Source organism: Barbus barbus (assembly GCF_936440315.1).
Source record: "Barbus barbus genome assembly, chromosome: 20".
NCBI lineage: Eukaryota > Metazoa > Chordata > Actinopteri > Cypriniformes > Cyprinidae > Barbus > Barbus barbus.
In genome coordinates, this window is record NC_136748.1 from 19,698,492 (window position 1) to 19,713,602 (window position 15,111).

Genomic DNA, 15,111 nt, shown 5'->3' on the forward strand with positions numbered 1-15,111 from the left:
TATTTTAAAATGCTAATATAAAGAAGTTACATAAAACTGTCAGGAAACACTTGGTGGCTCATACCAAAACACTTTATTCACATATATTTCAAGTGTTTCACAATTACATTTAAGGTTTAAAATAAAACATATACCAATGCATTTCATAAGGGATGTCCATGTACCCAGTGCCAAAGTCTTTCACAAATCCAGTCCATAATTACATAACAATTACAATAATATCCATTATAATAAACCTTCTCAGACCAGCGTTCACATTCTGTTCCATTTCTGAACACTTACAGCTCTGCCTCCAGTCTGTCAACATTTTTCCAGTAGTTCAAACTGCCATGGACATCGACAAAATGCAGTAACAAGTAATGAAATTACAACATTTACAACCACTAACCACTAACACATGTTCATGCTTTGTGCCACTCACAGAAGATTCTTTGCTCTCAAAATCAAGCGAGACAAGTGAGAAAACAATATTTACAAATAACCTCAACAATATTTCAGACGCCCTATCGCCAGCAATTAGCGTCATCATTATGTAAATTGCAAAGTACTGTTTAATTTAACATTTAACATGAAAGAAAGAAAGAAAGAAAGAAAGAAAGAAAGAAAGAAAGAAAGAAAGAAAGAAAGAAAGAAAGAAAGAAAAAGCATTTTATAACACTTCAGCATTGGGATGGATGTTGAAAAGATGTACATTTGGATTTGGTGCTTCCTCTTCATCAAAGTTATTCAGGATGTTTTTCGCACCTTTTTGCCATGAAAGCAGGGTCTCCATTGGTGTCTTTCCATCCTGTAAATAACAGATCATTTTAGGATATATCCACTAAAATATACCCATTTGAACAGATTTACTAACTAAGACTTCTGAGAAACACAGTATGAGACAATTCTTTTTTGCACTGGCTATTGGCATTGTTTCTTAGTTATAAAATAATCAAGCATTATAAATCTGTTTGCTTATCTTATTTTTTATATTGTGGAGTCAGTACAGAATCCTGTAGTGCCTCAATCCGTCTCTAGAGGCACCATGTAAACTTCAACATCATATAGTATGGATTGTACTGTATGTACCCTAATTGAACTTACATTGTTTTTGGCATTTAGACTGGCTCCATACATCATCAGCAGTTTTATCATTTTAAATCTGTTTATCCTCACTGCGTCGTGCATTGGTGTGTCTCCCTCCTAAACAAACAAAATGCATTGGCATTAGAGAAGAAGAACTAAATGTGGAAAAATGCATTAATATCTTAAATTTGCTGTTCAAAATTACACAAAAATAGTTCATTTAAAATTTGATTATGATATAATATATATATATCAAATAATATATTATATGAAAGTTACCATATTAAAAATTCTGAATATTTTGGAAAATATTTGAAAAGAGCGCAGAAAGAATTCTTACCCTGTCTTTAGCATTTACATCAGCTCCACAGTGAATGAGATGCTCAGCACATTCATAATGTCCCGTACGAACGGCAACATGGAGGGGTGTGCTGCATAGCTGAAGATACACAACAAGGGTTGTGATTAGTACATTTTGTGCTAAGAGAGCAAACTACAGTGCTGCCAGAGGCACATTGAAAACTTTAAGAACAAGAAGGATTAAGATTGCTTCATCATTGTTTGCTACAAAAACTTTAGAAAGAAAAGCATGAGAATGATTTGTGAATGTTATTATCACGTCCAAAAATCCATCTGGTGACATCTACCTTGTCTCTGGAGTTGAATTTGGCTCCTTTATTGAGAAGCAGCTCCAGGGCAGGCAGGCTTCCACCTCTACAGGCCCAGTGCACAGCTGTAGCATCCAGCTATGAACATGCAATAAAGAAACTGCATCTCAGAATTATAATATAAAATAAATGTGAGATAATATTCTTGCAGCACTGGTGTAACAGTCACATCCACCATCTGTGCTACCTTGTCTTTTTGATCCATGGATGCTCCACTCTCCAGGAGCTTCTGCATGATCTCTATGTGACCTTGGGCACTGGCTTTATGTAGAGCTGAGCGCTTAAACTGAAAGAGAGAGAACAAGTGAGAGTCAGTATTGATGTTGCCAACAAAAACTGTTCATTTTTTAATTGTTAACTGAAATTAAGAGGATAAAAATAAAATCTAAATATTAGATAAAAAAACCTAAAAAACTAAAACTCAAAATGTTGCCAACTACAGTAAAATAAAATAAGTTTACGTTGAAGAACCAAAATAAACCTAAAACTAAAATAAAAATGAATTCAAAGTAAATATTACAAAAAACAAAACAAAATGGTCCATTTTTTAGAAATTGATATTTATACATCATCTGAGTAAATAAGCTTCCCATTGATGTATGGTTTGTTAGGATAGGAGAATATTTGGCCGAGATGCAACTATTTGAAAATCTGGAATCTGAGGGTGCAAAAAAATCTAAATATTGAGAAAATCGCCTTTAAAGTTGTCCAAATGAAGTTCTTAGCAATGCAAATTATTACTCAAAAATTAAGTTTTGATATATTTACGGTAGGAAATTTACAAAATATCTTCTCATCTATGCTTAACATCCTAATGATTTTTGGCATAAAAGAAAAATCAATAATTTTGACCCATACAATTGGCTATTGCTACAAATATAAGCGTGTTACTTAAAACTGGTTTTGTGATACAGGGTCACATATATGTTGTTCCAAACCGTCTGTGGAACACAGAAGATGATATTTTGAAGAATGTTTTGGTTACCAATAATTTCAATGTATTTTTTTGGTGAACTATCCCTTTAATTCTGCAGGACATGACAGCACAAGTGAAGGCAAGTGTGAGATGCGTGTGTTCTTGTGTTATACACTCACATGATCGCAGGCATTGGGGTCTCCACCATCTGCTAAATATTTCTCAACAACAGGCATTTTATTCTCTGTGACAGCCTTTAGGAATAAAGCCTGGTCCACGGTTTCAGGCTGAAATGATGTTAGGTTATAATTAAACCTCAAATCTTTATGATATAGCCGCATTAAAATGATATAACCATATTTGTAATGCATTATGGAAGGAGTTCCTCACCAGGATATCAGGTTCTGGCTGTTTCTTTGGCATTTGAATCTTCCTTTCCTTTCTCCTCTTCCTCAGCTGCAAAATATTGAAGAGGTCTTCTACAGTTTCTAGTTTTAGCTGTCCTGATCGGTCAACCTAAAAAAAATGACTATGTTACTATATGGAATTGTAGCCATGTTCATTTTATCAAGTTGAATTCATTCTTACATTGAGTTTGAGGTTCTCTTCACATGGTTTGGTGTCATTCTGGGTGGTGTCATTCAGGTCTTGTTGTGTCTGAAGTCCATCCTGTTTCTCCTGAATGATGCTGGTTTCATATTCTCCTGCACCAAACACCTCTGCACAGGCACCTACTGGCACCTTTCCCTCGCCTCTCTTCCCAGTGACCTGTGATTGGACATGACACTCATCATTCTTGGATTTCATATATGTATGAATTAAAGTCAACGGAGCCCAAGCAACTGTGGTCTAGTGTGACCACAGCTTTTACACAATCAGTTTCAAGGACTTAACAGCTTTCAGGGAAAGAACAAGTGTGCAGTTTAAAGCAGATGTAGTTTAATTTAGTGATTGTGTGGGTGGGGTGGAGAGAGTGTTCAGCTGTTTTGAGAACCTAAAAAAATAATTACACACATTTGTGTCATTTCAGTTGTTTAAAATAGGAGGACAGGCCTGTGCAGTTGGATCATTCTAGACACACTGGATCCTTCTTAATCGCTGACAGATATTTAATAACATCACACTGCTCCATCCCCCACTCACACTCATCATTTTTTTCTCTTTTATGCATTCTTTCTTTTGTGTACCTTCTTTCTGTTTGTTATAGCCTGTTCTTTATTTCATCCCTTTCCTTATAATAATATGTAAACACAAACATTTTTCTCTTGCATATTTTATTTTATGCATTTTCTCTTCTGGTCTTTCCTTATTGTAACTTTTCTCTTTGTTATGTACTGCCTTTCTTTTACTTATGTTTTTCAATTCTTTCCACTGTAACGTTAAATGCTACAGTTGTAGTATGCTGTAACAGTAAACAGTGCTATTTTAGTATTACTGATATACTATTACAGCATATTAATATTTTTAATAATTTTATATTTTTTAATTTATTAAGTTATGTTTTAGTTTTGTTATTTTCTTTTAGATTTATATTTATTTAACTTATTTCTAGTAATTTGAGCATTTCATACATGTTTTTTAAAATGAGCATTTTTCATCTTCCGCTATATTTCAAATGTAGCCTATAATTTTAGTTAACAATTTTCGGTAACACTTTATTTTAAGGTGTCCTTGCTACACAAGTTACATGTACTTCATATTAAAATACAAATTAACTATGCATAATTGCATGCAAGTAACCCTAAACCAACCCCTAATCCTAAGCATAACCATATAGTAAATACATGTAGTTAATTCATATTACTCAGTAGCTACTTAAAGGTAGATTACACTGTAACAAGGACACCTTAAAATAAAGTGCAACCCAGTTTTCTTTATCATATGTGTTTATAGCTAATAAGTTTCGTTTTGTCTTACAACATTTCAGCATAAACAGCTTTCTCAAATTTGTGTATGTGCGTTTCTAGGTAAACCCACGCATTTGCATGGGATTTTTGCACGTTTATCTTGCACAAAATTCTAACGATATAAATCTTGAAGCTAACTGATTACATGTCAACATTCAGATGAGACTCCCAGAAAGCACTGCATGCATCAGCACAAAACTTACCAGCTCTTCAACACGCAGCAGTCCCATGATGTCTGTGATCTGGAAGTTTGTCTTCAGCTCTCGGTTGCGCGTTTTGCTGTAAGGCTGTGGTGAGGGATGTAACGTTAGTTCTCTTTGTGCTCAATTACAGTCCCAAAGCGATCGGTGTTGCCTGCTCAGCTCACTGATGATCTGTGCATGATTTCTCCATCACCTCCCTTATATATATAGGCTACACCGGTTCCAGAGTCTGGCGCGGTCCATAAAAAAGTTAGATCATGTTCCTTACTTTCTCTCCCACTCTTTCACCTCCCACAAAATTCCAATGGCGCGAGACACCTTCATTCATCCTTTCCGAGCATCTACTGAATCTCGCGCAAGCGATGACTGCACGAGGCAGGAACGCGCGGCTTCCGTTCTGGAATGGACTGCGCGTCTCGCCAGTAGCTCCAGACTACCAGGCCTGACCTGCGACCACTGACACCCGGGTGGGCAACAGGTGCACGACTGAATGACTGCATAGTCTATTTAGCGCGTGAAAAAAGCAATAAAGAAGTGTGACGTGGCCTTTTTGTCAATTATAGTAAGGGAGACTACTTGTAAGACTTTTTAGGCGTACTCCAGTGAAATGTTCTTAGGGTAATTCTATTATTATTATTATTATTATTATTTTAAATTCAGGTTGTGTTTAGACACACAAACATGAACTAAAGTCTTGCATACCAAAAAAGCTTCTTAACATGTACACCGTCCATTATTGCCGTTGTAAAGTGTCACAAATTAGACAAATTATAAGTCTCAGTCCCATTATAGTTATAGTTTTTTCTTTCTTTTAGGTAAACACTGAAAATAAAACAATTACAAAATACAAATGAAATGATTAAAAAATGCAAAATAGAAAGTATAACACTAAAATGTCAATGGAAGCCTGTTTCTGCCGTGGAAAAAAAATAACTAAAAAGCTAATTGACTTTTTATCTCACAATCCTGAGTTTATATCTCAAATTTCTGAGTTTTATTCTCAGAGTTGTGATTTTACACATTGCAATTTTACACATTTACTTTTTTTCTTTCTGCCAGAGAGTAGACAATAAAAAAGGTCATTGAGATGTTTTACCCCAAAATCTGAGATCTTTTTTTCTTGGAACTGAGAGTAAACGAGAGTAAATTCTGATTTTTCTTCTTTTGAGTTTATATTTCACAATTTTGATTAGAAAAAAAATTAAACAAAAAGTCATTACATCTTAACTTTTTTTATGGAAACAGGCTTCCAACATGTGGCAACTACCCCCAATTCCCTATAGAACAGTACAGTATGGTTAAAATAGTCTACAGTGTTGTATAGTATTTATTTGTTTATGAGTATTACATTTATATTCAAGGACATTTATTCTTGTACATCATGGGGTCATTTTTAGTGTTCATGTCACCATGCGCACTTTTGCATGAAGCAATCAAGAGCTGTTAACACTCACTATATTTAATGATCAATTTAATTCAAGCTTCCATTGTAACAAATGTTCAGAAATAACACGCCAGCCTGTCAAGTTGCGCAAGTCTAGCGTGAGCCTGACAGGTATTGAATGATGTCTGTGAACTGCCTTGCACATGACAATACTGTCTGATGAGAGTCAGTAACATAGGCTTTAAATAGCCTCGTGGTAATGACAGAGTGACAAGTTTGAGACACGTTCTCACCTCTTATGGACAGAGAGCAATATGTACAGATAAATTTGAGCTGATGTCATCCATCAACGGCTGTGTTTTGCAGGTGCATGCTTCTGCAAGGCGCTCATGCCCTTCAACCACAAGCTGAACAGGTGCCGAATTGCAAGTGCGATCGCTCATACGATCAGTTAGTGATATATCTAAAGTTTACTGTAAAGAGTTAGGAGCTCACCCAGTCATAAATCAAAACCAATCACAAGATTATTCGCAATGGTGTTTGCCTTAAAAGGAGACACTTAGACCACTGTCTAGACCTATATCTGAGATTTGCCAAAGGTCATGACTCAAGATGAAGAAAGAGTAACTAATGACAGGAGCTTTCAGTGCATTCTGAAGTGTCTTGCTCAAGGACAGAAGCCTGGATTGCCACATGTGGGGTTTACACCTTTTTACCAACCTTAATCTTAAAAAAGCAACTCAAGATGTTCTGATGTGACAGTTATCGATAATATTGTAAAACCATAATACATTATATTTAGACTGTTTGTTTGTTTCAACAAAATTGTGAATAGCTACAGCCAAAAAACAAAAACAAAACATAAAGCATGTTTTTTTATGTACATACCCCAAACGTAACCCTATGATGGACTCTTTTTAGACTGTGATAATGCTTTTCAACTTTCACCAGCATTGCAAATACTGCTAAGATATATATGTACATTTTTATTTAATATTTTCAGTTTTAAAATTGATGTATATTTATAACACTTTATTTTATATTACATTACTTTTGCATCAAATTATGAAAAACGAGTTAATTCTGCTATGAGGTGTTTCTAATACAGCATCTGTGTGAGTGATTTCTGTCTTCTGAGTGATTTCTGTCATTACCAATCTCTCTCTCTATTTTCCTCTGTTTTAAATTTGTGTAACCATTATTGTGGAGTTTTCTCTTTTGATATTTGAGCAAATTGGAATGCAAAAAATAAATATTTGATGTACCGTTAATCATATAAGTTTATAATTTATAGCTTTCTGTGAATAACATATACTGTTTTATTGGTTTTTTTAATGTATGTAAAATTATTTCAATTTTAGGGTTCTCTGGATGGATCTCCCAGGAAATTGCATACTTCCATCATTCCACCATCTGTGATAGTAGACATATTCTTCCAAATCCATCTTTTTCTTTCTTTTGTTATTTATTTATTTATTCCTCCGTAAGTAATATGCAGTTTTAAAAAAGCTACATAAGCTTTGTCCCAAATGATGGACGGTACACTATGCACTTAAAAATTGTGTATAAGTTTACTTTGTCTTTCATAATTGAAGTCTGATAGAGGCCCCCCCCACCCGCCCCTTTGCTATAATTAAAACCTTGACAGTTGAATGCATGATTGCGTCATCCGGCTATTTAAAGTGCAATTTTTCTTTTTAGAAATTTCAGTATGAACACACTACTCACACTATTTATACTACAAAACGTCATCGAATAATGTACAATATGCGATTTGGGACGCACCGATAGTGTTACTCTACTATGAAATGCCATTTAAGCAAGAATCTTTTAACTTTTAAAATGTATTTTAATGTCACTAATATATTTTAGAATATTAAATGGTTTACAAACAATAAATTAGTAGGGTTACTCTGGTGAGCCTGAATTGAAGAGCAGAGAGGGAAATCACGCGTCAGCCAAAGATCAGTTTTTAGCTCTCTGGGTGTGGAACATTTGGACAGGGCGCAGCAGTAGCTGTGCTGTAGGCTGTTAATTCATGGATATAGTGGAGTCCTCTCACATTATTTGAGACAGCAGCCCCCAAAATATGACACTTATGCCTATTAATACCAGTATAAATCCAATGGTGGTGTTAAACTCTTTTATAGAACAGCTGTTCATGATTAAAAAAATAAAGCAAAAACAACTGGTAATAATAATAATAAATAAATACTTGGATCAGTGACTGACTCTCACACTTGTGTGAATACTATCTAAGTTGCTAATAAGTAGCTCCCATTGTTCCATCAGATGTAAACAATTCCCTGCAATGCAGCATTTTTGTCAATCTCTTAGACGCTGCACCGGTAATAAAAAAGAGCAGTGACCATTCAAAATCAGACTGTATGAAAAAAAAAAAAATCATTTTTAAATTAACACCAGCTGTCAACACTTTCCATGCTGAATTGCTCATTGAATGATATGTGTCAATCAGCTGTGTTTTAAAGGAATAGCCCCATGTGTGTTTTTATACACAGTTGCACATGTGTGTATGTGTGTTTGTATTGACAGGTCTGAGGTGTAGTTAAATTTAGCCATTGGCTTTGTGGGTGTCTCTAATAAGAGTTATTTACAGGGTGTTACCAAGTGTATATGTGACAGTATCATTGAAGGCTTGTAAGGATTCAGAGCTCTAACCCACTAACCTTGGCAAATGGCTTCTCTGGCAAGTGATTGCATGTGTGCAGCACACGCAACAGCTGCCTTAGTCATTATAGATATAGTGATGATTTTTATTTTTGTGGATCCAAACAGGCACCGCACCAGAATAACTTGCCATACTCAGAGTTAAATAAGCAGGATATACACAGACAACCCACTCTTTCCTGCCCACTCACATGCATACATAGAAACATGTATGAAATAATAATAATGAAAAGCATGCATGTATTGATTAAATTAAATGTTATTTTACAAATCTATATATTTTATATTTATTTTATAGAATTATAAGTGTTAACAAGTGTTACAAAGAAATAAATCCAAATACAAATGGCTATTTATAATTCTGATTTAACCCAGAGCTGAAAACCAGACTGTTTTGGGTTCCAGACCATATTGAAGAGGCTTATAGGGGCAGTAGAACATCAGTAAATCAAACATAAGAATGTGGAATTATGTTCTCACAATGGCAGGGGCTTGGAATGCTACAGGGATTCGGAAGTGCTGTGAAGTTTTAGGAACGGTGAGGGGATTTAGGAACCTCCAGTTATGGGAATTCTATGTCCTTAACTGTGATCATATGGCTCATGTGTTGTTTTAAGATAATATATCTTTTTGCATGACAGCTCACATGCGGACCATTTGATCCCATCAATGTGTCCACAACACACATATTTCCTCATCACCTGATCATTCCAAGAACACTTGGAAAGCTTCTATGACAAGACAATCTTTTACTGGCGACTTACAATACGTGTACTGGAATGCTTCCACATTTAGGTCTGAGTGATGAAAGGGCACAGTCAAACAATACAGTAAAATCAGTTCAAACAAAACATGAGTTTTGTTGTTGTTAGGAGGTTCTGTTGTCATTAATTAGTTCATTAACATCTATTTTATTGTAACCTGAGGGATTATGAAAACCACATCAGTTAATTAACTCAGTCAAAGACATATCCACAACCAAGTCTCATTAGAAAATATAACTATTACGGGGTGATTGCTTTTTACTCTGATAGCTTGTGATGAAGTTAATGATGCCTAATCGTCATCTCTGCGGTGGACGATATACATGTTATATAGGCTATGGATTACATCATTTGAGAATATTTGTTTTCTATTTGAATTGGTTCAATATTAAAACATTTCACGCTTTATAGATATATTTCTCATGTCTGTAAGGCAATGGAGTTTCAGTTCATTTTCGATGTCCTCAAGTTCACTGGGACCGAGACGGCAGAAATAGAGTATTCTGTTTGGTTTCATTATTTTACAGTGTGTTTTGTTGTTATTGTTGTTATTGTGAGTGTACACAAACAAATGTAGACACAACGATGTATTTATTCTTGTCTGTATGAACAAAAATGACAGAGTATTTTAAGTGCAAGTGATCACACCGGCGGGCCCCTCATTTTAAGATGCCCCCCCACAAATTAAAATTCTGGCTCCTCCATGACAGTAGTTCATTTGGAAGGGAAAACGAAGAAGCCGTTTAGGCCAAATCAGGCTAGAACAATACTTAACGCAATTACGTGAACACTTGGCCGAATTGGATGTCAATAAATGTGTTAGAGCACAATTCATTAACCAATACAAGTAGGCCTATACCCTGCACTCTCAGTGCTGCCACATTCGCTATACTAGGAATCAGTGTACAGTGCCGCTTGAAAGTTTGTGAACCCTTTAGAATTTTCGATATTTCTGCATAAATATGACCCAAAACATAATTTGATTTTCATATAAGTCCTGAAAGTGGACAAAGACAACTGAATCAAACAAGTGAGAGAAACATATTTTCTTTGTCATTTATTTATTGAGAAAAATGATCCAGTGTTACATATCTGTGCGTTGCAAAAGTATGTGAATCTTTGCTTTCAGTATCTTTTGCTGCAGTAACTGAAGGTAAAGTTTCTTGTAAATGCTGATCAGTCCTGCACAATAACATGAGTTTTAGCCCGTTTCTTTAGTGCAGAACCACTTAAACTCTGTGATGCTGGTGGGTTTCCTCCTATGAACTGCTTGCTTAGGTCCTTCCACAACATTTTAATTGGATTAAGGTCTGGACTTTGACTCAGCCATTCCAAAACATTAACTTTGTTCTTCTTTAACTATTCTTTGGTAGAATGACTTGTGTGCTTAGGGTTGTTGTCTTACTGCGTGACCCACGTTCTCTCGAGACTCTTAAACAGATGTCCTGACGTTTTTCTTTAGAATTTGCTGGTATAATTCAGAAGTCATTGTTCCATCAATGATGGCAGGCTGTCATGGCAAAGATGCAGCAAAACAGGCCCAAGCCACGATACTACCAGCACCATGTTTCACAGATGGGATAAGATTCTTAAGCTGGAATGCAGTGTGTTCGTTTTTCCGAACATAATAGCTTCTCATTTAAACCAATAAGTTCTATTTTGGTTTCACCCATCCATTAAACCTTTCTCCAATAGTCCTCTGGCTCGTCCACATGATCTTTAGCAAGCAATTTTCTTTTTGAGAACAGTGGCTTTCTTCTTTCATCTCTGCCATGTACACCATGGTTGCTCAGTGTTCTCCTGATGGTGGGCTCATGAACATTAACATTAGCCAATGTGAGAAAGGCCTTTAGTTGCTTAGAAGTTACCCTGGGAACTTTTGCAACCTCGCAGACTATTACATGTTCTGCTTTGGAGTGATCTTTGTTGGTTGACCACTTCTCGGGAAGATAACAGTGGTCTTGAATTTCCTCCATGTACACAATCTGTCTGATTGTGTATTTATGGAGTCCAAACTCATTAGAGATGGTTTTGTAACCTTTTCTAGCCTGATTAGCAACATCAACTCTTTTTCCAAGGTCCTCACTAATCTCCTTTGTTCGTGACATGATTCACTTCCACAAACATGATCAGACTTTTATAGATCCCTGTTCTTTGAATAAAACAGGTCACGTATTGACATTTGATATCAGTCATTGCACTGACTGAAAACACCTCTGCACAGATGGACTCTAATTAAATTAACTGTTAATCCAAGAGATTCACATACTTTTGCCACTCACAGATATGCAATATTTGATCATTTTCCTGAATAAATAAATGACAAAGAAAATATTTTTGTCTCATTTGTTTGATTGGGTTCTCTTTGTCTTTAAGGACTTTAAGGTTGCGAAAATCTGATTATGTTTTGGGTCAAATTTATGTTGAAATATAGAAAATTTCACAAACTTGCAAGCAGCACTGAAAGTGTATTAGGTTTCTGCAATATATAAATATATTGTGGAAACTTAATTTCCTGTAGAGCTGCTTTGCAACGATTTGTATCGTAAAAAGCGCTATACAAATAAACTTGAACTTGAATGTCATTGCATCACAAAATGTGTCGGTTTTATGATAAAACGGGTCCTCTCGCCATCAGGTCTCTATCAACTAATTATACCAAGTACACACAAACAATATTAATTTAAAATATGTAGCTTATACATTTACTCGGCATATAATATGTAATAAAACAAATAATATAATATGGCGTCCTAATAGACCTTAATCAGGTTAGACACCAAACTGAATTTAACGCAGAAGAAAACAAGGCTGTGAGGAAAAAACTTAATGTCTTTACAATGGCACACACATAATGGTCCTAGATCACATAGCCTAATGTTCACAACTTTTAAAACTGTTTTATGGAGTTTTTGTCAACTGATTTTCTCAGTTGAACAATTATATGTTCTTGAATATAATGTACTTCTATTCCTCACAGCCCGGTTTTCATTCCTGTCAAAAATGAACAAAGGTCTATAGAGAACCCAATTTCAAAGGAGGACCTGATTTATCACTACACAGACACATTTTATATTATGTACTAATTCCTGTTATAGCGCCCCTTGCAGCAGCGCTGAGAATGCAGCTCATACTTGCATCGGTTAATGAATTGACACATTTAATGACTTTTAATGAGGTTAATAGTTCCAGGATTAAGCTCACCTCAAACTAAATAGGCCAAAATGAAATCTAGTTAAAACTGGAGGTGAATTTAGTGTAGCATAGAGTAGCATGAACATCGAGTAGGTCCATTTTTGGGGGATAATCAAGACATTATAGAAGGTGTTTTGGTCTGCTTAAGGTTTCTGAGAGTCCACATGGATTGACTAATGCTTTAAGCACTAAAGCAGCCACAAACGCTAAAGGGAAAAGAGTTTTGTGTGCACCTACAGTACAGCAGACACACACTGGTATGAACATTTGGTTTTGAGATTTAAGATTTTACTTTTATGGCCTTTCTTGCAGCTGTTGAAGTGTTATAAATTACATAGACATACACACACATTTCTTTATGGGCCTGTATTCTGTTTCCCTTCTTTGTGCCAAACTTGAGCACTCATTCACATACAGCCATAATGTGATGATCACCTGGTACACAGGTTCCTCTCACAGCTGTTCACTTTTAGCTGAAATGATTCTTTGAAATTCAAATATGTCTGTTATGAGTTTGTGTTATGACATGAGAATGTGTTTTTTTAGCTTTGCCTTTGTTAGTATAGTGTTATGCAAGCAGTATTGCTTAGCTACCACTTTCTCTCTCTTACTTTCTCCCCTTTTATTCATCTATTTCATGTCATCACCGTCAGTGGGAAGCAAAGAGTTCATTGTTCCCTTCTTTTTAGTCAAAGCAACAGAATCTTATCTGCTTCTGCAGTCTTTGTGTGAGGGGATGAGAGTGAGAGGAAGAGAAAAAAGATGTGAGAGAGAGCAAGACGAGCAGGAAGGAGCACAGAATATCTTTATTAAGGTAAAAGCTATCACTCAGTATAAAATTATTCTCTGTTTTTAGAAATTTTTCTATTGCTTCAGCATGACAAAAAAATTGTATTTGTATTATCAAAAAGTTGACTGGAGACTGTATTATTAAAAAGCTAGACAACCATGAAGTTTAAAGAAATGTAAGCACGTTTAATTTGTGCCGTTTTATTATCTTTAAATCAATCAAATTAATTTAATAAATAATCAATACATTAATAAAAAATACTTTTATTTAATACTTTATTGTGTATTTTCTGTGTTTCTTTCTTTTGCATATGTCACTCATGACTCAAATATGTTCAAGAAAAGCTTTAATAAGTAATATACATTAATGACCATGTACAACATTTTATTATATTTTATATACATTTTTAAACATTTTTATTTATTTTTATAGCTACGTATGTAACAGTTCTTCTTGAAGTGATCCAAAGTGTGTGTATTTATTTATTATTAATTGATTGATTGATTGATTGCCAGTCCATTCCTCCTCATGACAGGTTATGTTTGACAAGCAAGCAACCAGCAGTCAGAGTAACTCATTAGACATGCCTCAAGCTTTATGCATCAGTTGTTGAGACACATAGCAATGTATCAGTACAATGCTTTGAAGTTCTAGCTGGTCTCTAAAATGTTATTTGCACATTAATAACTCTTGCTTTTTGAGCAGTACACATTAAATGCCTTTGAAATGACAGGAGATCACTTCATTTGTTGTTTTCCTACAGCTCACAGATTTTTTCTATTGTTGTTGTTTCTATAAATAGTGCTTTCTAATGGCAAGTGAAATCACAAGAATTTGAAGGACACCCAGAGGTATAAAAATAAAATCTTTTTTTTACGGTGTTTGCGTGCTCATAAAGAGAATGAAAAGAAAATTACATAGTATCGTTCTGTATGTTTATGGATGCCACACATTATTTTAGCACTCATGTAAACAATGTGTTGATGAATAGCTTTGTAGGCCTACAGATCTGAATAAAGACATCACAATGCATGAGGGAGCAGAGATGTCAGAAGATCTTTCATCGAGGAGCTGGATATTCAGTTCAAAGGGCACTGCGCTTATGTTCTGTTGCTGTGGTAACACAGTAATGGAGAGTGTTTACATTATTCAAAGCTATAACACAGAGGTGTGTATCTCATTAAGAAATGTACATGTATCACCATTCACCCAGAAGAGTGTGTGCTCTTACCCACACACAAAGGACTCACCCACACTAGGAGTAAAGAGAAGAGTTTGAGGGCCTTTTAGTACAAGTATCCTGGATAATATAGAAGGTTGCAGCATCTTACAGTTTTAGAGGGCATGGGCTGAAAACTGAGATGACAGCCTTAAGTAAAGGAGACGGGCTACTTTTCATTGAGAGGAAGTTGTCTAATCTATATTAGAAATAGGGTTTTCAGTCAAAAGTCAAATTACATAAATGCATGTCCTTTCTAGCAGTGATCTTGTTTTCAAATATTTAGTTTAAAATTGTCTTAAATTATTTTTT

General features: G+C 35.2%; 1 protein-coding gene across 1 annotated transcript; it reads right to left on the minus strand.

Moving 5' to 3' along the window:
- Positions 1 to 55: 55 nt before the first annotated feature.
- LOC306885967 (uncharacterized protein) lies at positions 56 to 5,217 on the minus strand. The gene is made up of 9 exons (XM_079442804.1): positions 4,760 to 5,217; positions 3,238 to 3,417; positions 3,040 to 3,165; positions 2,829 to 2,936; positions 1,921 to 2,019; positions 1,713 to 1,811; positions 1,406 to 1,504; positions 1,084 to 1,182; positions 56 to 787 (listed from the first exon to the last, which is right to left on the minus strand). The coding sequence occupies exons 1-9, from the start codon at positions 4,784 to 4,786 to the stop codon at positions 650 to 652; spliced, it is 975 nt and encodes a 324-aa protein (XP_079298930.1). The 5' UTR covers positions 4,787 to 5,217; the 3' UTR covers positions 56 to 649.
- Positions 5,218 to 15,111: the final 9,894 nt, after the last annotated feature.